The 23,008-nt window shown below is 42.1% G+C and overlaps 1 protein-coding gene across 4 annotated transcripts in view; it reads right to left on the bottom strand.

Annotated features, from left to right (window-relative positions):
- The window catches only part of srgap1a (SLIT-ROBO Rho GTPase activating protein 1a), a 109,902-nt gene that overhangs the window by 55,706 nt on the left and 31,188 nt on the right, over positions 1-23,008 (bottom strand). For all 4 annotated transcript variants that reach the window (XM_015964962.3, XM_015964963.3, XM_054733290.2 and 1 more), the window contains exons 2-3: positions 13,963-14,158; positions 3,694-3,856 (exon numbers count right to left, since the gene is read on the bottom strand). In XM_015964962.3, the coding sequence (XP_015820448.3) occupies positions 3,694-3,856; positions 13,963-14,158 (359 nt within the window). The remainder of the gene's footprint in view (positions 1-3,693; positions 3,857-13,962; positions 14,159-23,008) is intronic.

Here is a 23,008-nt window from a genome sequence, read left to right as displayed (position 1 = left end):
GGGGGTTACGAGAGGCGATTAACACCACGTGACCAGCTACCGATCAGCAGTTGTGAGCTCGCACGGACTTCTGGCGTGTTTAATATTTCGCTCGTTCCTCGTGAGGGTATCGCACTGTTGAAGCGGCGCTGCGAGCAGCTGCGACCCAAAATGTATCAGAACCGCTCACGGCGCATGCTCAATCCTGCATCAACGCCGCTCGCCCGCTATTTCCCTAATAACACACGCTGTTCGTTTTTGTTTCTACACGTTTTTTTACTCACAAAGATTGTCAAGAAAGCGTGTTTGTCGTGTTCATGTCAAATTAAACTGATCACTAAACACAGATTTACTTTCTTTATTTCGTTTTCCTCATCCAACCCCCATAAATCCCTGTGTGTCCTCCTGCAGCACTCCCGAAGGACAACAGGCAAGACAAGACAAAAAAGTCTGACGTGTTGAGTAAAAACTGCTATTTTTAGCATATTTTTAGGGCCGACGTGTTGCTATCATACGTACAGTGTGAGCGCATGACTCGTGAGATCTGCTCTGCGAGGAAGTCGTACAGTTTGAGCTGAAGCTGAGTGCTACGAGTGAAAAAGTCGCACAGTGCACGCCCGGCTTTACATTGTTTTATGCTAAACTAAGAAAACCAACTGCTGCCAGATCATGTTGGGCTGGTTATAAAATTCTTTTTCTGACTTGTCTAACTCTGGGGAAGACACAATTTTACTGAGCGGTGGAATATTCCTTTAAGTTAAAATGTATTTGTGGAAACCACAGTTTACAAGAAAAAACTTGAATGTTAGATTTATGCTGTGTGTCCTGTTGTTTTTGAGATCTGCTAAATAAATCTTATTTGCATTCCTTGGAAACCCTAGTGAGTTATTGAGACAGTTCTTTGGTGTGCAATAGTGAAATGAGTTTGCATCAAAAAGGCAGAGAATGAAGGGTTTTAGCTTAAGAAAACTTATTTCTTTTTTTTGTGAGGGAGATTTATCGGCCATTATATCGGCGATCGGCCTTTGTTAAAAGTTTTATATCGGTATCGGCCCCAAAAAAAGCACATCGGTCGGGCCCTACTAATTATTTTCAGTTCCACAAAAATCACTCAAGTGATTTGTGAAATTTATTTGGGTAAAACTACAGATAAATATACTGTTAGGGGCTCGGGGTGGAGACCAAGATGGAAATGGGATAGATCCAGGTGGCAGTAGATTGATCAAACTGACTTTTTCTAAATGGATTTAGGAAAACTAGAGCATACAGCACAAACAACAAGGAACCAAATGTGAGAAGTGACATGAGGAAAGTTTAAATAGGACTGAAGGAGTGGGAGGAGATGAGGGACAGGTGTGATGGATGCTGATTGATAACAGGTGTGACTAATTCACTGGGAGAGCCGAACACAGGGAAACTGGAGAAACACTTAACAAAATATGCAAAGACACGCACAAGGGATGCATAACTGAACCAACAGAGACACTAGGGCAGGGGTGCCCAATGCTGGTCCTGGAGGACCGGTGTCCAGCATGTGTTAGTTTTAACTCTGCTTCAACACACCTGATTTCAATCAAAAGGTGATTATCTGGCTTCTGCAGAGCCTGATGTACTGCTGCACAGGTGATTCAAATACTGAATCAAGTGTGTTGGAAGAGGACAAACCACAAAACCTGATGGTTACTGGCCCTCCAGGACCAGGATTGGGCACCCCTGCACTAGGGAACAAATAAAAAAAACTGTGACATAAACCAATAAAATAAACGAGCACACGGGGCAGAACGCGATAACTTAACAACTGAGATGCACAAGAAAAACCTCACAGGAATAAAACCGGCGGATAATTAAAAATGCTCCAACGCACACATGACAACAAGCTAACACGGTGGGGCGACAGTGGCACAGGAGTTAAGTGCTCGCCCCGTAATCGGAAGGTTGCAGGTTCGAGCCCCGCTCAGTCTGTCGCTGTCGTTGTGTCCTTGGGCAAGACACTTAACCCACCTTGCCTGCTGGTGGTGGTCGGAGGGACCGGTGGCTCCAGTGCTTGGCAGCCTCGCCTCTGTCAGTGCGCCCCAGGGCAGCTGTGGCTACATTGTAGCTCATCACCACCAGCGTGTGAATGTGTGTGTGAATGGGTGAATGACTGATTGTGTTGTAAAGCGCCTTGGGGGGTTCCAGGACTCTAGAAAGCGCTATATCAAATACAGGCTATTTAACACATCCACTTCAAACAGCTAAAGTAACTGTTAAGAATTAAATCCAAATTTTAAGGATTTTTTTAAAGTAGAGCGCAAGAAAAACAACATTTTCGGTGGTCTAAATGCACACAAAGGCACAGCACTTAAGAAAGAGCACTTAGTAATTTAGCTTTGTGGTGAGTTCATATGACTCCGGCAGCAGGGAGCTCATAATCTGTAAGGGAGTTGTCATCTTTGTGGTGAAACAAAAAGCAGCAGCCTGGCTTTTGGTCATGAAGCCATGAAAGAGTGGTGGCACGCTGATCTGAAGGTGCGGCGACCAGGACTCAAGAGCATTACTCTAATTCAGTGAACTAAACCACACGAGCTCAGCAGAGCATCACCCCATCAGGGGTAGTAGAGCTGAATATAATTTCCTCCATATCATGCAACTAAATATACCCTGTTGTCAAATGAATGGGTTAATGAGAAGTGAAGGACTTGAGGGGACTGCTGCTGCCAGATCTGTATCGTGTTAGCAGGGATTTCAGCCGATTCGTGCATTAAAACAACAAAAAAAGAAGAAGTCTGACCTCTCCAAGTTGAGGTCAATCATAAAGACTTTTAAAAAGGGAACTATAAAAGAAAAGCTTCAGGGAACACAGATGAGAAAATGTGTGTGCTTACAACTGGAAAAGTCATTAACCAATGAAACTGATTTTGTGTTAAATACAACACACATGACAAGAGAGAAATGAGCAGTCTGCTTCGGATGCAACGTCTAGACGAACAAAGTTCACATTTCTTATGACTTCTGTAAATTTAATAATGTCAGTCAGTCTATCTTCCAACTGGACTTAGATTTAACCCGCTTTAATCTTAGGGAACATTCTATTAATACATGAAGTTAATAATTACAAGCAGAAGTGATCCCGGAGAAGAGAATAAAGTGTTTAAATGTGTCGCAGAATCCAGATTTGGTCCAAGTCCTTTATAAAAACTGGTATGAGTAAATTATTAAAAAAATATGTTTTGACAGGAAAAACGGGGAAAATCTTCCCAAGAGGAATTAAGAGGCTCTACTTGTCAAAATTAGAACATCTCTGTTCTGACCATGCATGTCGTCTAAGCTTAGACGGTTTTCCCTCTTTTTTTCTTTTTTTTTAACACAGTATTTTATTATAAGTGGGTAATTGGAAGGTTGCAGGTTCGATCCCGGCTCCCCCCCACAAAATGCTGCTGTTGTGTCCTTGAGCAAGACACTTAACCCGCCTTGCCTGCTGGTGGTGCTCAGAGGAAATTGTGGCGCCAGTATTCGGCAGGCCTCGCCTCGGTCAGTGTGCCCCAGGGCAGCTGTGGCTACATCGTAGCTCATCATAACCAGCGTGTGAATGGGTGGATGACTGATTGTGTTGTGAAGTACCTTGGGGGGGGGGGGGTTGTAGAACCTTAAGAAGGTGCTATACAAATTCACGCCATTTACCATATACATACGAACAACATTTTTGGCTGTGCAGCAGTTGTCTTTTAACTTCACCTTTTTGAGCAGACGCGTAGAGTCCTCACTGATCTGCATGAACCTCATGATGACATTGTTGAGGTAGATGTCGCTCAGCGTTGCATGGTCCTTACTCTCCCTCCTGACCTGATTCAGCAGCAGGTACCAACAGTTGACTGGTGACAGCAGATTCTGGTCTTTTCTAAACAGACCAAAAGAATCAGTCAGATTTGAGGAAGGAAAACAACAATCTACTGATCTAATGGCTTTTAGAATAAAAAGTTCTCCAGGCATCACAAGAACTATGCAGCTGAGCTGTAAATACTGAGAGTTGGTGACATTTCTGGAGTAGACCTCCTGCAAAATCATTGCAGCTGAGACAATATTCCACAAGCCCAAAAACTGGTTTAAGAAAATGAGAATGTTCGACAGAACAGAAATAGAAATCCAACTCAGTCTTTCATAACACCTTTTTTGTGTTTTTTATGTTGAAAAGGCGTCAAAAAGGAAACTAGCATGGCAATAAAACCTACAAATATATAATTCATAAATTACAAAAGTTCATAAGATCAAAATGCAAAAAAATGCAAAAAATGAGAACAACCTGGTGCCACAGAGGAGTCCAACAACTACATTTAAGACTAACGCTGTAGAATTATTCTATGGTAACAATGAGATATTTGAACTAATTCCCATCTAAGGTAACAGGGGCTTAGTATGTTAGGAGGATTTTGAATTATTTTCTAAACTTCACTGAGCGTCAATGCAGTAAAACTACAGCAGTAGAAATGTGATCTCTCTTCGTAGTTCCAGTCAGTTTTGTGGTCGCTGCATTCTAGACACACTGAAAGATTTTCAGGGAATTATTTGAACACTCAGCTTTTCCTCAGACGTTTCAAATGCATGCACTGGTTTCTCGGCATTGCTTTGAAACTGGATATTTCTGATGTTTATTACATTATTCAGATTAAAAAAAACACAGTAAGAGCCTTATAAATATGTGAATTAAAAATAAAAATCCAATTCAAGTGATCAGTAGGTCCTCAATTTGGGACTGGATGCCAGTGAAGTTACCTTCACGGTAGGTAACTACACTATAGTTATAACCTTACTTTGGTTTGTGGACCACAATTAAAACTATTTCTGAATGTCAGATTAAAGATTTCCAGATGAAAACAAGTTTCTGTCTTTAACTATAAACATAACATCATTGTTAATCAGGTTGGGCGTCCTCAATGAAATTATAAAATGAGAGTTTTAAATCTAACAAATCTGGAGAAAAAAAACAGTATTTACAGAAGATAAGTGGTGTGAATCCTGAACCTTGTGGGACACCGTTAACAGTTATTTTATTTTTATTTTTTTTGGAAGGTGCATTAGCAGCATATAAAACTAGTATCTAACAAATACCTAAACTTGTCACAAACAGACATTTTTGCCCCATAGGTTTAGATAGGTAAATTGCTATAAACTAGATAGAGATTTAACTTTAAAGCAAGTTTCGTACTTTGGAGTTTAACTAGATCTAGTAAAGCCCTATCCATTTTGATTTTGTCAGTTTGCTTCCTTTCAAAACAGTTATTTTCTATTTTCACATTTTCAGGATAAATGTTTCAAGATTTAAAACTATTATTCCATAAAAATAAATATTAAAAAAAGTGAAATTCTGAGAATTAATGGCAGAAAATACAAAAATGGAATGTGGGAGAAAAGACAAAATCTGAAAAAAGTTTAAATGTATTTTATTAGGCTCTAATCTGGACTGCAATTTTTCGTGCGAACCATCATCTGCAATTGAAGAAATGTCCGCGAACCAAACCAAAGCAAGCACAGATCTATTATAAAAAGAAAGCTGTAAAATAGAAACATGAACAAACAGTGATCCCAGGAAAGAAGAAGCTGAAGTAAAGAAGAAAAAATAGAAAGAAAAAAAAGCACCAGGCTGAGAGTCATTTCCTGCACCGCGTGCTGGCTGCTTCCAAGCTAACTGTAGAACATTGTCCAGGCCACTGCAAGCTGAGGCCCTGCATAAGCACAGCCATGCAGACACACTTCCTTTGGTTTTAAACGTGTGTGTGTGTGTGTGTGTGTGCGCGCGCGCGCGCGCGTGCGCGTGCGTACAGGGGTAGGGGTTTCAAAAGCTGAGTCTTAGGTCAAGTCTTGCAGGAACCATATGGAGACTCGCCTTTGCTCCAGTCACAAAGTGAGTTTGCACTGACGGCCAGCTCTTGTCAACACAACAAGTGAAGATTTGCAACGTGCAACTGACCCAGCCCTGAACTAGTCTTTAGAAACGCCAACAAATCTGCTGGAATGGCGAAAAAACAAAAACAAATGAATAACTGATGCTAACATTCCCGTCAGCTGAAATCATTCCTGACAGTTTGCAAAAAACAGGAAGCAAACTGCATTTGATAAAGTCACATGCACACATGTAGATGAATAAAACACATTTAAAAGCATTCAGACACTAAGTTGATATGACTGGATCCCAAACATCTCAAATGGATGCAGCTAATTGGCTAAATTGGATAAAAGCAATCACAGTAGCTTGATACTTGCTTTGTTCTTAAATGGCCGAATGGCAGTGTGTGCACAAACTTTATAATATTCAGTGACCCAAAACAATAAACTGTCAACAGAAGTAGCAACAACATTTTTGTGAAAACCAGTAATAAAACTTATAATTCAATAAAAGAAATATGAAAAAGTTCTGTGTGCCCATCTGATAAGGAAAAAACCCACAACATCCTTCTATTATTTAGAAAACAGACTGGCCTGCCAAATTAGAATGTAAAAAGAAGACAAACCAGCCTAAAGAAGGGGACTCACTCCAATACTGTCACAACATTACAAGCCCTGAGAGTTGCTAACCCCACATAATGGCAGGAAAATCCCTCAATGTCATCATTTCCCCTCCTTAGCCAGTGCAGGAACTGGGTCAGACAGACTCTAAAATGATAGCTGGGTCCTCAAGAGGCCGAAAATCAGGTATTAAATGAGGAAACTGGTGTCCGGGAAAAGCAGGGAAGGAGAAAAATAAAGCAGATAACTCATTAGCAACTTCTCCTGCATCCATATTTGCATAGGCATGAGTTCCATCCAATCATACTGTGCACATCCATGAGTAACTGGGTCAATGTCAACAAACTTACACTCTAGGTCCAGCAGATGATGCCGACAGGGATGGATAAGTATCACGTTTTAATGCAGAGTCCAGAAACAGCAACTCTTTATTTGCAGCATAAGAGAAATAAAGCTCTCCGGACCACCTTGCAGCGAATAGACAACAATGTGGCCTCCCAAGCAATGTGAGCACCTCATCTGTGCTAAATCTGTCACTCAAACTAGCATCCCTTAAAGGATGGAAGGAACCAGTTTGACTTGAGAAGTTAGTTGTGTGATGATTACTGTTTCATGTTTTTGTATTTGGTGGTGGGTGATGTTTTGCTAACGGTCACGTTCGTCTTCAGCAGGTAATCGATCTTGCATGGTTAGTTAGCACACAATTACATGATGGAGTTGGCTCCCAGCTACTACTGACTTGTAGCCATTTTTGTGTTTGCTAATGCTCACCTTTCAGTGGCAACTTTCAAATAATCAATAAAACTAATCAGTAAGTAACTGAAACACCAACATTACAAGTGCCAGTCATAAAATTTGAATATTGTGACAAAGCAAATATTTTTTCAGTATTTCCATTAATAAAGTGTAACTTGTGTCGTAGTTTCATTAATTACACACAGGCTGATATAGTATTTCAAATGTGTATTTCTTTTAATTTTGATGATTAATGAAAGTCCCAAATTCAGTACTTCAGAATGTTAGAATATCAATTAAGACCAATGCAAAAACAGGATATTTAGAAATGTTGGCAAACTCAAAAGTACAAACATGAAAAGTATGAGCATGTACAGCAGTCAATATTTAGTTGGGGCTCCTTTGGCCAGGATTACTGCAGCAATGGGACATTGCATGGAGTCCATGAGCCCGTGTTGCTCTGATGGTGGCCTTCAGCTCTTCTGAATCATTGGGTCTGGACTTTTTCATCATCTTCTTCTTCACAATACCCGACAGGTGTTCAAAGGCCAGTTTGCTGTCCAATCAAGAATAGGGATACCATGGTCCTTAAACAAGGTATTGGTAGCTTACTGGTAGTGCACTGACTCTAGCTGCAGTCCAATCTTTATGAATCTTCCCCACATTTTTGAATAACTTTTATGTCACAATCCTCTCCAGGGTCTGGTTATCCCTATTGCTCGTACACTTGTTTTCTACCACATCTCGTCCTTCCCCCTTTATTAATGCACTTGGACACAGCTCTCTGTGAGCAGCCAGCCTCTTTTTTGTAAGGTGTCAAAGGTCATCTTCTGAGAAACTGTCAAATCGTCTACCCCATGATTGTGCAGCCTACATAACAAGTCTGAGAGACCCTTTAACCCTCCCACTGTCTTCATGGGTGACCCCGCAGGAAAGCTGACCATTGAGCAGGATTTATGGTTTATCCCTTGAGGTCCACATGGCAGGGGTGAGGTGGTGCCCACTCCTCACCCCTGCCATGTGGACCTCAAGGGATAAACCATCAACCCTGCTCAATGGTCAGCTTCCTGCGGGGTCACCCATGAAGACAGTGGGAGGGTTAAAGGCTTTTGTAGGTGATTTGCGTTAACTAGCTGATTAGAGTGTGGCACCAGGGGTCTTCAATATTGAACCTTTGCACAATATTCTAATATTCTGACACTAATATATTATACACGTTTCACTTTTTGAATAAAACTACTGAAATAAATGAACTTTGTGATGATATTCTAATTTTATGACCAGCACTTATATTTCAAGACTAACCCCCAAATTCCATTACCTCCGCTCCGACACAAACGCCGGAGAAAAATCGGTCCCGTTGTTGTCAATCAGAGCAATTCCACTACTGCGGCCGTGCTCCGGCAGTGCGGCGACGTGCGCCGCCCTCTGTTCCGGCAAAAATAGAATCGATCCTATTTTCGCCGGACGCCGGAGCACCTCCACAGTAAATGGACAGAAATCACAACTGCCCAACAGGAAAAGGAGCAAGCACAACTTCCGTTTTTCACAATAAATCGATAAACAAAAGGCGTTTTTTGTTTCATATGCACAGGTTTAACAACTTTTAACAACTATCAATGGCGGCTGAAGTTTAAATGCACAAAAATAAGCCATAAATACAGTTTCTACTATCAAAGTAGTCACACTTTGTTGATCCAAACACTGCTGATCTCTCAACACAAATGATGGGCAGATTAAACAGTTCATTTCGATGCTTCTCCCACACAACGGGTGTTTGGATCTAACTTTCCTCCGTTTATTGCTCGGACTGTATCGCAAGATCTCGAAAATCCCGCGCATGCTTGTTTGCCCACCTCAGGTCACCACACCGGAGCGGAGCCTTTGTAGAGCGGGTAGCAGTAAAAATTGAGTTCGGAAGCGAGCGGCTGCGGAAGGCGGGGGTGGACCGGACCGGAGCGGAGCGGAGGTAGTGGAATTTAGGGGTAAGTTCATGGTGAGATAGTTTTTAAAACGTGTAACTTCTATCATATTCTATCTACTGCTCTCTTTAAACCCCTTTACTCAGACTTTACAGACATACATCACCACCCCACCACCACCCCTGAGGCAAACCACATTCCTCTCCAGAAGTGAGTCGCTCAGTGCCCCCTGAGTGCAACAGAGTTTGTGATTTCTGACGTGCTCAGCCTCCCTTTTACTCCTGAGGAGGAGGAGAAGGACGGACTGAATTCCAACTCTGTCAAAAAGTTTCCCCCAGCTCAGAGCACTGTGAGAGGAACATTTGTAGTTTTTTATAAAATAATAAATACTTTATGAACCTTTTTTCCCCTTCTAACAGCTAAATCCTAGTTCTAGTGTCATCGTTTGCATCAACAAATAAAACTGGGACCTACAGAAGTGCAGCTTCAACCTCTGCCTGAGTTTAATTTGGTTACCTGGTTGCATTTTATATAGATAAATAAACAAATAGTCTAAATGATTCAAGATTGGTTTAAACGATGCAAATCGATGCATGCTTGCTGCAAAGAACTGACGCACTGCAGCCCCCATTTTTAACCGCAGCCTGTCGAGACTAATCACCAGACTAGGCTGCTCATTTTAACTACACTTTTGCATTTTGCCATGAAAACCTGTCGCATGAAAACTGGTTTGAGGCTGTGTATGAAAAAGGAAAATGCTCTACTTCACACCACAGACACATCTGCCAAAGAAAAACAACCCCAGAGAAGTCTGAGTCCTTACTGTGAGTCTGTTGATGTGAGCAACAACATAAAAAGGGGACACATGATTTAAAACTTGCAGGAAGGTTTTTAATGTCTCTTCAAATGTCCTGTATTTACTCAAGAAATGTGTTTGTAGCAACTTGCCAAATGTTTACCCTGAATAAAGGGACCAGACTGTACATCACATAGCGAAAACCTCAGAGCGCCACATTGGAGTCTCCATGCTATTATAGACATAGAACACACAGCTGTTAAAGCCATTTCAGATGGAGGTCAGGTTTTTAGTTTCTTTTTTTGTTTTAATTTTACCGACAGTAAGGACAATCATATTTTATTCCTTTTTCTTCCATGAGAGTAAATACTACGCTAATGTTTGTCTTTCCCATGAAAACCCCAAAACCTACAAAACACCTGAGTTAAATAAACAGAATTAAATTAAAATGACAGTTTATTGCCACGAAGGTTATTTTAAAAAGAAATTGCCTCTTTTTGCCCATCAGCCAAGGCCAACATTAGAAACCTGGGAGTTATTTTTGATCCAGCTTTAAGTTTAGACTCACACGTCAAAACCATCTCCCGCTCTTGTTTCTTTCAACTGAGAAACATTTCAAAAGTCCGTAAACTGGTTTCTACTGCAGATCTGGAAAAAAATATCCATGCCTTTGTGTCATCACGCTTAGACTACTGTAACGCTCTTTTTACTGGTCTCAGCAAAACCTCCCTCTCACGCCTTCAAGCCATCCAAAATGCAGCAGCCAGACTCCTAACCAAATCCAGCAGACGAGCTCACATCACTCCAGTTTTACAGTCCCTCCACTGGCTCCCGGTAGAATATAGAATTCAGTTTAAAGTTTTAGTCCTGACCTATAGAGCTCTTAACAACCAGGCTCCAAGCTACCTATCTGAGCTTTTATCCCCACACACCACCTCTCGGAACCTCAGATCCACATCTGAAAACCTCCTGGCTGTTCCTCGAACCAGACTGAAAACCAAAGGGGACAGGGCCTTTCAGACTATTGCACCCAGACTTTGGAACAGTCTACCTTCAAACCTCCGGCTCTCTAACACTGTAGAGGTCTTTAAAAATCATCTAAAAACTCACCTTTTCATCCAGGCGTTCCCTCCCTAAATGTTTCAAAAAGATGGCTTTGTTCTTGTTTACACCTTCACTTTGTTTTTACTCATGATTTTATTTTCTACGTTTATCACTGCTATTGTAATTCTGATGTTTTTATTGGTTAGAGGTATTTGCCCTGATCTTTATCATGTTGTACAGCGCTTTGTGATTTATATCTGTGAAGGCGCTCTATAAATAAACTTTTACTTACTTACTTACTAAACATCCAGAAATAAATACATAATTATTTTATTACTTTACTTGCTGCTTGTTTTAAAGGCACAGTTGGCAGTTTTGCTTGCTTTTAGCAACCCCCAGTGCCCGTTATAAACGTGTGTGGTCAAACCGAAAGCAAAACTCATCTCCTAGCTGTGCATTTGTCTTTTTAACACCTTAAGCTAACAGCTGAAATGTCTCCCCGGCCTTCATCAGTGGCTACAGAAGTGGGTCATTGCTAAATTAAAACAAATCATCTGCGTTCATGATCTCAAACATGCGGGAAACATGCTGGAAGCACACTGCACCACCAGGTATGTCAGCTCCCAACAGAGCGGCCCACCAATCTGAAGTTGCACGCCACAGCGGGCGATGGGGTCTGAGTAACATTTCATTAACCTTACTGGCTCAAGAAAATTATTTAAAATGATGAAAAAGCTGCATATAATGGCTTTTTTGGGATATAATACTAAAACATTCCCAACACCAGATTTTGATTGTTTTTGCTCTTTGTAGCAGGTAACAGACTTACTGATGTTATACCACACAGTGTATAAAAAGTTCCTCAAAGTAAGGATGCTTGGTTTTGGCTTTTTTATCAATATCCAATATACCGATATTGTCTGACTCCTAATTTCCGATAACGATAAAAACCGAAGCCAACATATGCCGTGTCCCCCACTCATAAAAAAGAAAAAACTTAAACATTTTAGGTCACTAACCTCACATATCTCCCGTCAGGCATGCTTACATTTGAATATTTTCTGTGCAAAATGACAACTACTTCATTTTAAGTTACTAACATGAAAAGTACCACATTTAACTTGTTTCCAAAAGCAACTGAATCTCATCAAGCGTAATACTAAGATGTGTTTATTAGTTAGTAATGTATTTTTAATTTTTCTATATATTGCAGCTATGATAATAAAGCATTTATAGAATCTTCAGATGAGAAAATCAAACCTTGGGTGAAGATTCTACTTTTTGGTTTTAGTCGTTTGTTAGCAGTCTAGCTACAAAGAGCTACGTGATGCGAGGACAGTGTATGCTAAGGCTAATTTCTACTTCACAAGTGCCATAAAAACTACAATAAGTCAAAAATATTACATCAGATCTGTTATATATTGACACTGGGAGAGAGAGGAGAAGTAGCTGAAGAGTTTGGTGTATAACATGTTTATAGCATGTAAAGGTCGGGTCATTATAAGACTGAAAACTGATATTTTCCAGTATAAAATCTTAATGTTGACATCAATCGATATAAATGGTAGACCGATAAAATAGAACATTCCTACTTCAAAGACAATATTCCACAAAGCTGCAACTCCAGGTAAAGGACCTCCAAAAAGATATTTGTGCAGAAGAAGAACCTCTACATGGATGATTTGTCAAATCTGTACGATGTGCAGTTTAATGCAAAAAGAGTGTTGTGCTGATTTGTCGAACCAAAGGTGATAAGAGTCTTAGTTTCCCCGACTTCTACTTGGTCGACAAGAAGATAAGTGTCAGTGACAAAGCAAAATATTTGGGTCACATCATCACAGATCAGCTCTGTGACGATGACGGCATTTACCGGCAATGTCGCGCTTTGTTTGAGGTGTTTTTTTGCAGAGCAACGCTGCCCTCCTGGTGGGAGGGTAGCTGTGAAGTGCCTTTTTCTCCCTCCTCCCGAAATCTATTCCTCATGTTACCCTCTGATCTCTATTATGGTAGCGCGACTCGGGTTGCGAATGACCACAGTCACCAATTCTTGTCATGTGTCTTGCCCATGTATGTCTGATCTCTGAATTGTGTGTACTGAAACTCTAATTTCCCTCTAGGATTAATAATCTTTGTTTGGTTGATTGATTGATTGATTGATTGATTGATTGATTGATTGATTGATTGATTGATGATTGATTGATTGATTGATTGATGATTGATGATTGATTGATTGATTGATTGATTGATTGTATGCCCAAGCCAATATTTTGGTCAGGAAATTCCACATGTCTTCTGATAAGATAAAAATCCACCTTTTTAGAACCTACTGCACACCTTTGTATACTGCACCTTTGTGGTGTAAGTATAGGAAAGCCAGCTTGCATAAGCTTAAAGTAGCCTACAACGATGCATTTAGGACTCTGCTAGGGAAGCCTCGGTCCTGTAGTGCAAGTCTTTTATTTTGTAATGCTCATGTCAGGACCTTCCAAGCCATAATGAGGAATTTGATGAACAGGTTTATCTTGCGATTGAAGAACTCTGAGAACAGACTTGTGCAGATGCTGGTTGATCCCCATTTTAGTGCAGTGTGTTACCAGTCATCCATGTGGAGACTCTGGTATGCATGTCTTTTATAATCTTTTGTATCGTTTTTATGTCTCTTTTTTAATGTGGACCTTGAGTCCGATAATAAAGTTGATTGAACTGAATTGAATTTCCAAGTTTCCTCAAGTAAGTTGCACGACCTTGCTCTTTCTTTGATCTTGCCTCCGGTGTCCGGAATCCACCTCAAACCCTTCTCAATATATTCTCTGTGAGTCAGCGAGTAGGAGAAATTTAACACTACTTTAAGAGGGGTTGGTGACCAAATTGAGAGTAATTAGGACACTTTACAACTAAATTATCACAAGAACATTTTGTGCAAATGTTGAATGACTGTAGAAAATCTTGCAAATATCTTGTATGTCCCACATGACCTATAAAACTTGTCGCAAAACATCTCCTTACTTATACTGCTGGTGATCCTTGGTGCTCCGAGTCTTTGCCATAAAGCGTTCGGCTAGTCTCTCTAGGTTTCTGGAGTATTCCATTTCGATTTCTGCCTTCTTTCTGAAGAAGTCCTGAAGGTCCTGCAGCAGCTGGACTCGCATTTCCGTCTGCTGATCCAGACACTTCTGCTGCTCCACCAGTTGGGCCCTGATCTCTGAAGACACAGAGAAGAAAGAGTCACGTTAGTAAGAAAAATGCCTTCATGCTGAGAAGCAGGTTCGGTAAAGTAAGTAAAGTACTTTGTAAAGAGACAGCGCCTTTTGATAAACGTAAATCTTTAAGTATCTCGGATTATTGTTCACTAGTGATGGAAAAACAGAGCGTAAGATCAATAGGCAGATCGGTGCTACGTCTGCAGTGAGACCCAAAGGAAGATCCAGGTTGCACTGGAGGGACTGTTTCTCGTAGGGCAGGGAACGCCGTGGGACTGCCCGGAAGAGCTGGCACAAGTGACTGGGGAAAGGGGAAACTGGGCCTCGCCGCAACTACCCCTGCGACCCGACCCCTGATAAGCAGGCGAAAAAAAATTAATTTAAATACGCAAAAATTATCACCAAGGTTGAATTTCCATCACCAATCCCTCGGTAGGCTAATGTCACCTGCTCATAAATTAAAAAATGCAATCTGAGCTCTTTTTAATGGGAATAATGAAATGGAGTACACCTTATTTAAACTCTGAGCTCAACAGTGATTCCTCTAATAATAATAATAATGCATTGAACTTATATAGCGCTTTTCAAGACACCCAAAGACGCTTTCACACACTCTCACATTCACACAATGCTAGTGATGGTAAGCTACTTGTAGCCACAGCCGCCCTGGGGAGGTCTGACAGAGGCGAGGCTGCCATTTGGCGCCATCGGCCCCTCTGACCACCACTAACACAGGCAAGTTGGGTGAAGTGTCTTGCCCAAGGACACAACAGCAGGATACCCCTGGCAGGAGCTGGAATTGAACCCATGACCCTCCGATCATGAGGCAACCCGCTCTACCACCTGAGCTACTGCTGCCCCAAATAGTTTCCATTGTTTCCTTTGCAGGCTCAGTCTTGCTCTGGCTTCATGATTGATACATCTTAATAGAAGTTGCCTGAGTTGGTCGTCTTTGGGAAAGAAACTAGATGGATGAGGTAATCTAGAGCCACATTGTTGTCTCATGGAGGCTCTTTTACAGTTTTATTGTACTTGGTGCTTTTTCTTTTTGAAAGGCTAACAGCTAAGGGGTAGAAAAATATAAAAATGTAATGACAAATGACAATGCACCATTGTTTTCCTCACCAGCAGACACCAACATCATGATGATACAAACACTAATACCTAAAAAAAAAAAAAACTAATTTTAATAGTGTGCTACCGATTTCTTTCTTTTTTTTTCCTTCTGTGTCCTGTCTGGCTGTGAAGCAAACAGAATTAATGTCTGAATGCTGGTGACAAGCCTTACAGATTTACTCTCAGGTGGAGCATCAAAGCTTCTGCTTTTAATATCACGCCTGATACTTAAAACTTTATTGTTATTGTTTTCTGAATACTTTGTAATTTTGACCGGACACGAAGACAGAGGTGAAAGAGAAAGGAAGAGACAAAAGGTGTGTGTGCATGTGTGTGTGTGTGTGTGTGTGTGTGTGTGTGTGTGTGTGTGTGTGTGTGTGTGTGTGTGTGTGTGTGTGTGTGTGTGTGTGTGTGTGAGGGGTGGGGGGGGTCCATGAAAATAAACTATCAATGATGAACAAGAGTCTGCTTCTAGACCTGCAGAAAAGGGACGCACAACAATACGTCAAGATCAAGCTATCACTGCGCCAACTTGATGAAGAAATGTAAAACCAACATGTTTTACTGAACAGTCACACAATAATAAATCACGGTGCATTAAGTGCCAACCACAGCCTTAAGATATGTGTTGAATGTGCCCAAGTCCATACTTGAGAGTGCACCATGTGAGCACCTGTGTACATGCACACGCTTGTATATGTAGGGTTTCTCTATAGGAGCATCCAATAGAGAATGTGAGGGGCCACAGATCTGCCCCCCAAAGATGCATTGGAGATGGAGGGAGCTCCAAGTCCCAGAGATCCAGGAGCTGCCCCAGAGCACAGGGACCCCAAGGAGACCACGACCAGAAAAGCCCCTGCCCCCCTCGAGAGGTGCAGAGGATCGCCTCTGGGGGCCACAACCAGCAACCGGCAGAGTCCCGGGAGATATCAGCGGCAACCCCACAGGCCCGCCCGCAGCCTCCCGCCCCCCAGCCGGCCGAGCCCGGGACCCAGCAACCTGGGACCCAGGGGCGACCACCCCCGCCGGGGACCCAGCAGAGCCCAGGGACCCAGATCCCACCAGGCAGCCACCGGGATTGATCAGGCAGATGCCAAAAATCTTAAACCTCCTGACCCAGGAGCCACGAACACTCAGGCAGACCAAGGCACCACACTCCACACCAGGTGTGGCAGGGAGAGGGGAGACAAAGATGTATAGCATCACAAGAAGTCCCAGGAGAACATGCTCACACATACACATACGACCAAAGACTTACAAAAATGCACGCCGGACACCCACTCATGCTCCCCATACACAGCCTATCCACTCTGGTCCCGGTACTGCTGCACATGGGGTACAACCATTACCGGTTACCAGAGTTTGACCCTTTCTGCTGGGGTGCTGATGCGCAGCCCAGCCCCACCCCAGCAGAATATCTATTCCCATCCCTGCATTTGCAAAACTTCCAGAATATATAAGACATAGGACATCCAGGTAAGGTTGGGTCTTCCCCTTCCTGGACATCCCCCTCCCCTGTGATGGAACAGCAGAGGAGCCAAGGTCTACCCGAGGCCCCTGAGCCCGGGCCGGGCACTGCCGCATGTTCCTGCCTTCTTCCTGGCAGCATACATGTCAGGACCCGACCCCCAAAGCCCCGCCCAGATCCCCACACAGGGCCGGCCACTCCCACAACCCAGAGTCCCCAGGCCACCACCCACACCCGCTCAGAAGCAATGCAGCTGTGTGTGCTACCGATTTCAAGGCTACAGGAGCATCAATAGTGGTCACCTTAAAACACATTTGGTCAGGAGTTTGAATCTGGCCAACCAGCTATTTTAATGAATGGTCATTAATATTGAAGTAAAGTAGACTAAAACAAAGACAATCATTTGATGAGACAATTAGAGAGCAGTAAAAGTCTCTCAGAAAAGACAGGATCCCTAAGAGGTTGTTAAGGAGTCTATCAATATTTAGTCAATCAAGCCACTTAAAGGCCAATCAAATGTTAAGTGGAGCAGAAAGATGGCTGCACTCTGCAGATGTTTGTGTTCAAATTACTCAGCTTCATTTCTCAGCTGTTAAAGCTGCAACAGTCCTAATAAACTAAAAGCAATCCCAAACAGAAGTGAACATTTCTTGTAGGGCATCAGTGTTCAAAAAGGACTATCAAGGGGAGATCTCAACTGCAATAAAACGTCTTGACAAAAAATGGGGAACATTAATAATAAAGAACCTTAGGGTGTTTCCTTAGAGCTCTAAAGAGATGAGTGATTTAAAACCCAACTCTATTGTTGCCTGGACTTTCCTATGAATATGTAAACCTAACAACTGTTTCCATCTCCAGAGGATGTGGGGATTAAAGCAGAGCCACTGAGGCTCCGATACAAAGGAGGAAACTGGATCATCTGAGTCAATTACACTCATGACTGAACAGGAAAACTCATTAAATCATTAATTTCCCAAGTCAAGCACTGACAATGGCAGATGTAGCATCTAAGTAGAAAATTAATGCTAAAAGGCTACCTGACCGACTGGGTGCTGTCTACAGCGGGACACACTTTTACTTTTTACCACAAGAAATGTCAAAAACACAAATCTGACGTCCATCGACATGTGGTCGGTGTTTGTTTACTAAAGTGACTCATTAAAATGAGTCGTTTCCATTTGCGGGCCACCCACGCAGTGAGAAGGAAAACAGTTTTGTCAACAGCAACGCTTTCTAGTTTAAACATGAGAACATTTAAGACGGCTCTTCTAATGTCTCTTTTTTTGTTGTTTACGCCATCAAATGATTTAATCATGAGGGAGTGATTTCATAAATAGTGTCATTAAAGTTATTAGGATTCATTTATTTATCCATCACTCCATCCATTATCACCTACTTATCCGGGGGCACTCGCGGGGGCAGCAGCCTAAGCACAGACGCCCAGACTTCGCTCTCCCCAGCGACTTGGGCCAGCTCCTCCGGGGGAATCCCAAGGCGTTCCCTGACCAGCTGACTAACACAGTCCCTCCAGTGCAACCTGGGTCTTCCTTTAGGTCTCCTCCCGGTTGGACGTCACGGAAAACCTCACCAGGGAGGCGTTCAAGCCAGATGCCTGAGCCACCTTATCTGGCTCCTCTCAATGTGGAGGAGCAGCGGATCTACTCCGAGCACCTCCCAGATGACCGAGCTTCTCACCCTATTTCTAAAGGAGCACCCAGACACCCTGAGGAGAAAACTCATTTCGGCTGCTTGTATCTGCGATCTCGTTCTTTCGGTCACTACCCAAAGCTCTTGACCATAGGTGAGGGTAGGAACGTAGATCGACCAGTAAAATCAAGAGCTTGTCTTCTGGCTCAGTTCTCTCTTCACCATGACAGACCGGTACAATGCTCGCATCATTGCAGATGTAGCACCAATCCACCTACTGATCTACCGATCCATCTTTCCCTCACTCTTGAACAAGCCCCCGAGATATTCAAACTCCTCCACTGTTTTCTGACTTTATTTATTTACATTGAAACATATTTTCAACTTTTAAGATAAGCATATGTGTTATTATACCACTCAGTAACATAATAAAATTATAAACTTGTTGAAAGTTTAACTCATTTGCTTCATTTAAGTATGACCTTGCATTAAAACATTCTGAGTTTGGATAATAATCAGAATTAATGCTAGTTTTGTAAACATTTTCTCATCTTTAGGGGGAACATAACAGCTTTTTTGGCACTGAATTTAAAACTTAGAATAAATGTTCTGCTTTCCAATAGAATTTTATCTCTTTGTCATCAACAAATTATTGATGCAGGAGGATGACTACAAATACATGCCACACTTTTCTGATTTTTATTTAAAAAAGAATTTTTTTTAACCAGGAATCAGTTTTATTCCACTTTACAATTATGTGCCCTTTGTGTTGGTTTATCACAGAAAATCTCAATAAAAAACATTCAGGTTTGTGGTTGTTTGGTGTCAAAATGTGTAGAAGCTCAAGAGGAATGAATACCTTTGTGCGGTACTATAATCTGCAAAAATTAGGACGCTACGAATGACAAAACAAGCACCAAAGAACACTCAGCGTCACATGGGGAAAAGCTCATCATCACACATGTTGACTGGTTCAGTTAGTTCCTCGTGGGAGGCCGGTTTCATACAGCTAGGAAAATAAATGTTCCTATTTACAAAACTACCAGTGGGAAAAGTAATATAGAACATGCTATGCATTGTGAAAAAAGCAATATATAGTTTTATCTGGTAACTTTAGAACATTTTCAAAATAAAAGTGCCAAAAATGAACATTTAACTGACAGTTAAATGAAAAAAAGAAGTAATTAATTCCCACAGGCAAATATTTGAGTGAAAGCCCGAGCACCGTCAAGCATCTCCTTTGATCACAGTGAAGCTTTAAATGAAATTCATCTTAAAAGAAATGTCAGGTGTCTATTTTATTTTTCCAGCTAACAAGCCTAACAAATAAAATTTGAATTTTGTTGCCTGATTTCCCTCTGCAGCAAACGCAGCACTGCGTGTTGCATGAGTGGACAGAAATTGTAGAAATAAAGCAAATCCTAAAAAGCTGTCAGTAACAAATCTAGCAGTCTAAATTTCAGAATCCAGAATGGGACCATGAACGCATCCTTGTTAGCGATTAATTTCATCCAATGTGGATTGCTACCCAGGAGGCATCCCAAATGCGTCGTATAATTCCATTCAAGGAAACAAATATGCAAAAGGTTGCCAGATAAGTGTGTTCCCTTGTTAGAAAAAGTGCTTCATAAGCAGGGTGAATGTTGACTCACGGAGCTGAAGTTCTCAGAAACTTGGTCTCAGGCCAGAGCAAATCAACTGATGTCAGAGAGTCAGAAAGACGACATTTTATGTTGCAAAAATGTTCACCTTAGCAGTGAATCAATGTCTGTGAAATGTGTTTAAGTACCACACAAGACTGTTACTACCATTTCTCCCAGCTGACAGCTCACAGCTTTCTGGGACATGTCGCACAACATCAGTCCCACGGCTGCACTTGCACATCCAGAGAAGCTCATCAGCAGCACCTGAAATAGCAACCGAGGCCTGGGAAGGGATACAGGAGGGTGTTCAGGCTCACTGTCTGCTTCAGATCTAGGTTTTAGCACTGGATGTGGAGGGGGGTCACTTCAAACTGGATACAGAACCAGACAAATGCCATCAAAGTAGCGGATGACTTTCAATCAGAGCATGAGCTTTTAATTACAGCTACAGCTGGATCACATACCAGAAAGAGCATGTGTAATCTTCTGACATTTTTGTGCAGATTGATAAACAAGTCCCTTCTGCAATGCTTTATCATTGTGTGAGTATCAATCATGTTGTTTTCTCTTAGAAAAATGGACTCGACACAGCACACACTTTTTTTTTACTTGTTTAATAGGTTCACTGGAATGACGAAGGACAAAAAATGACTCATGAGTTAGGATTAGAGTTCTAGAGGGATGGATGGAGGGACGCAAAGACGAATGGGCCTGATCCTTTCAACAAATCAATATTTTGCAGCTTCATACTGTGAAAAAAAAAATTAAAAAGTTTTAAAACTGTTTTAAACGTGAACATCTGCTCTATCATTTGCAGCTAACCTGAAAAGTTGAGATATTTAATAAGCCACCATCTGTGATGATCACAAGGGTCACTTGGCAATATGAGTCCTCTAACACCCTCAATGGTTTCCCAGTTAGACAAAGCTTCTACTTCTAAGAACACGAGGTTAACAAGTCATGACTCAGAGAGTCACACACAACAGAAAAGCACCAGACAGCGACTACAGATAAGGAAGTCACATGATGTCACAAATGCTAATCAGAAATTGTTTTATCTGGCCTATAGGGGGCAACATTTACATCCAGTATGACTTGGTTGGTTTGATCAAAGAACTCCAAATCGTACTGAAAACCACATACACAACTAAAACCCTTAGATTCTGAAGCGTTTAAGACAATTTTATACTACATCTTTAAAACAGCCTTAGGCACTAAGGTTGTCCTAACAAGTCTGGTTCACATGGCAAGATATTTACCGTAAATCCTCTAATATTGGCCTGCATTTAATTAACTGCCGGGTATCATATTTTGGTCGGTGTCGGAGTCGGTGGAGGTGAATAATGGCCGTTTTGTTATTGTGGCCGGGTGGGATGTGGTAACAAGCAAGTACGGGGGGCGGTTGTGTCATCCGTCTCACTTTTGATTTGCCAGTGATAGACCGCGAGGGTAACTTTAACCGTGCGGAGACGAAGAGGAGGCGAAAATTTGATATCAAGTTCAAAGAGAACGTGCTGATTATGCTGCAGAACACTCAGGGGAGCAGTAGCAGGGGTTGTATGAACTAGTCACTAGTCGACTTCACTGCTCTATAGTGACTTTTTATGGCTGTCATCGGATAGTTGCTGTCACGTGATAATGACCGGCAAGATGCAGTCCTCGGAAAAAACAGCAGCCTGCTGTCAGCAGGTGACAAGCTCCTGCGCGTCGGGAAGCAACACGCTGTGCCAGAGTGTTGGTACCGACACCCGCCGTAAAACGGACATTTAACCAAATTGTGATGCTTACCCTCTTGCAATTTAACCTTCCCCTCACCCCCATCCTAACCTTAACCAGCTTGCGCATGCAAAGCTCTGATTGTTGATGCGCTCCAGACATCTGCGTCCTGAGCACGGCCACAGTAACATAATCAAATCAGGTGTTGCCACCTCAAAAACTAATTTAACACGCGATTGTTCATGTCGGCTCATTTCCTTTTATGTTTTCTGTCTTTTATTCTTTTATTTGTGCCTGATGCGTTTCGCTGCTGTGGATCGGGGCGCATCACCTGTTTTGTCCTCGGTGACGCACCTAACTGATGTGGCTGGCAAGCAGCAAGCACTCCGCTGTTTTTGCGGTCGGTAGATCTTTACAACTGCAGTTCAAAGGTAACTCATAAGGTGAATATATATGAACCCAGGTCGCAGTTTTTTCTTTAGGATTGAGAGGAGATGCAGGAAGATAATAAACAGACAGGACAGAAAAATAGTAAAATAAAAACAAGTTAGTTTTTGTACCTGGTGGTTGCAACAAACAGACACCATTGAAGGTAATCAGAAGTGAGGAACAGAAAATGAAATAATTATTTTAATGTTTAGAGCAGCAGGAACTCCGAGAGGCTGCAGGTGCATCGGTGAGTTTGTGGCCGCTGCACAGGGGGAGGGGGGAGAGGGCTGAAGCAGAAACTACCGTTGTTAAAAGAAATGTGTTTAACTTTGAAAATGTGGGCGCAATTTTACTTGTCAAAAACTCCATGCAACCATTAGTTCATTTTGCTCAAATAGAAATTGAGGCCTGCCTCTAATTCTGGCCCTCCTTCCAATAAAGGCCTGGAGCTTGATGAGCTTGAGTCAAATACAGGCCCGGGCCTGTATTAGAGGGTTTACAGTATGCAAATTTTTGACCTGATTCTCCTCTTGTGACAGTCTTAAGGGCATGTCTGACCGCCCAAATATAATCTTATCAGCTGTTCCTTCGGGAGCAGGAGATTGACAGGCGGATTGGGGCAGCGTCTGCAGTGATGCGGATGCTGAACCGGTCTGTTGTGGTGAAGAAGGAGCTGAGCTGGAAAGCAAGGCTCTCGGTTTACCAGTCCATCTACCGCCCAGTCCTCACCTATAGTCATGATCTTTGGGTAATGAACCAAAGAACAAGATGGCGGATACAAGTGGGCCGAGATGAGTTTTCTTCACGGGGTGGCTGGGCTCAGCCTTAGGTAT

Source organism: Nothobranchius furzeri, chromosome 4 (assembly GCF_043380555.1).
Source record: "Nothobranchius furzeri strain GRZ-AD chromosome 4, NfurGRZ-RIMD1, whole genome shotgun sequence".
In the NCBI taxonomy this organism is placed as follows: Eukaryota; Metazoa; Chordata; class Actinopteri; order Cyprinodontiformes; family Nothobranchiidae; genus Nothobranchius; species Nothobranchius furzeri.
The sequence above is the reverse complement of the archived record's forward strand: the minus strand, read 5'-3'. Positions and strand labels throughout refer to the sequence as shown.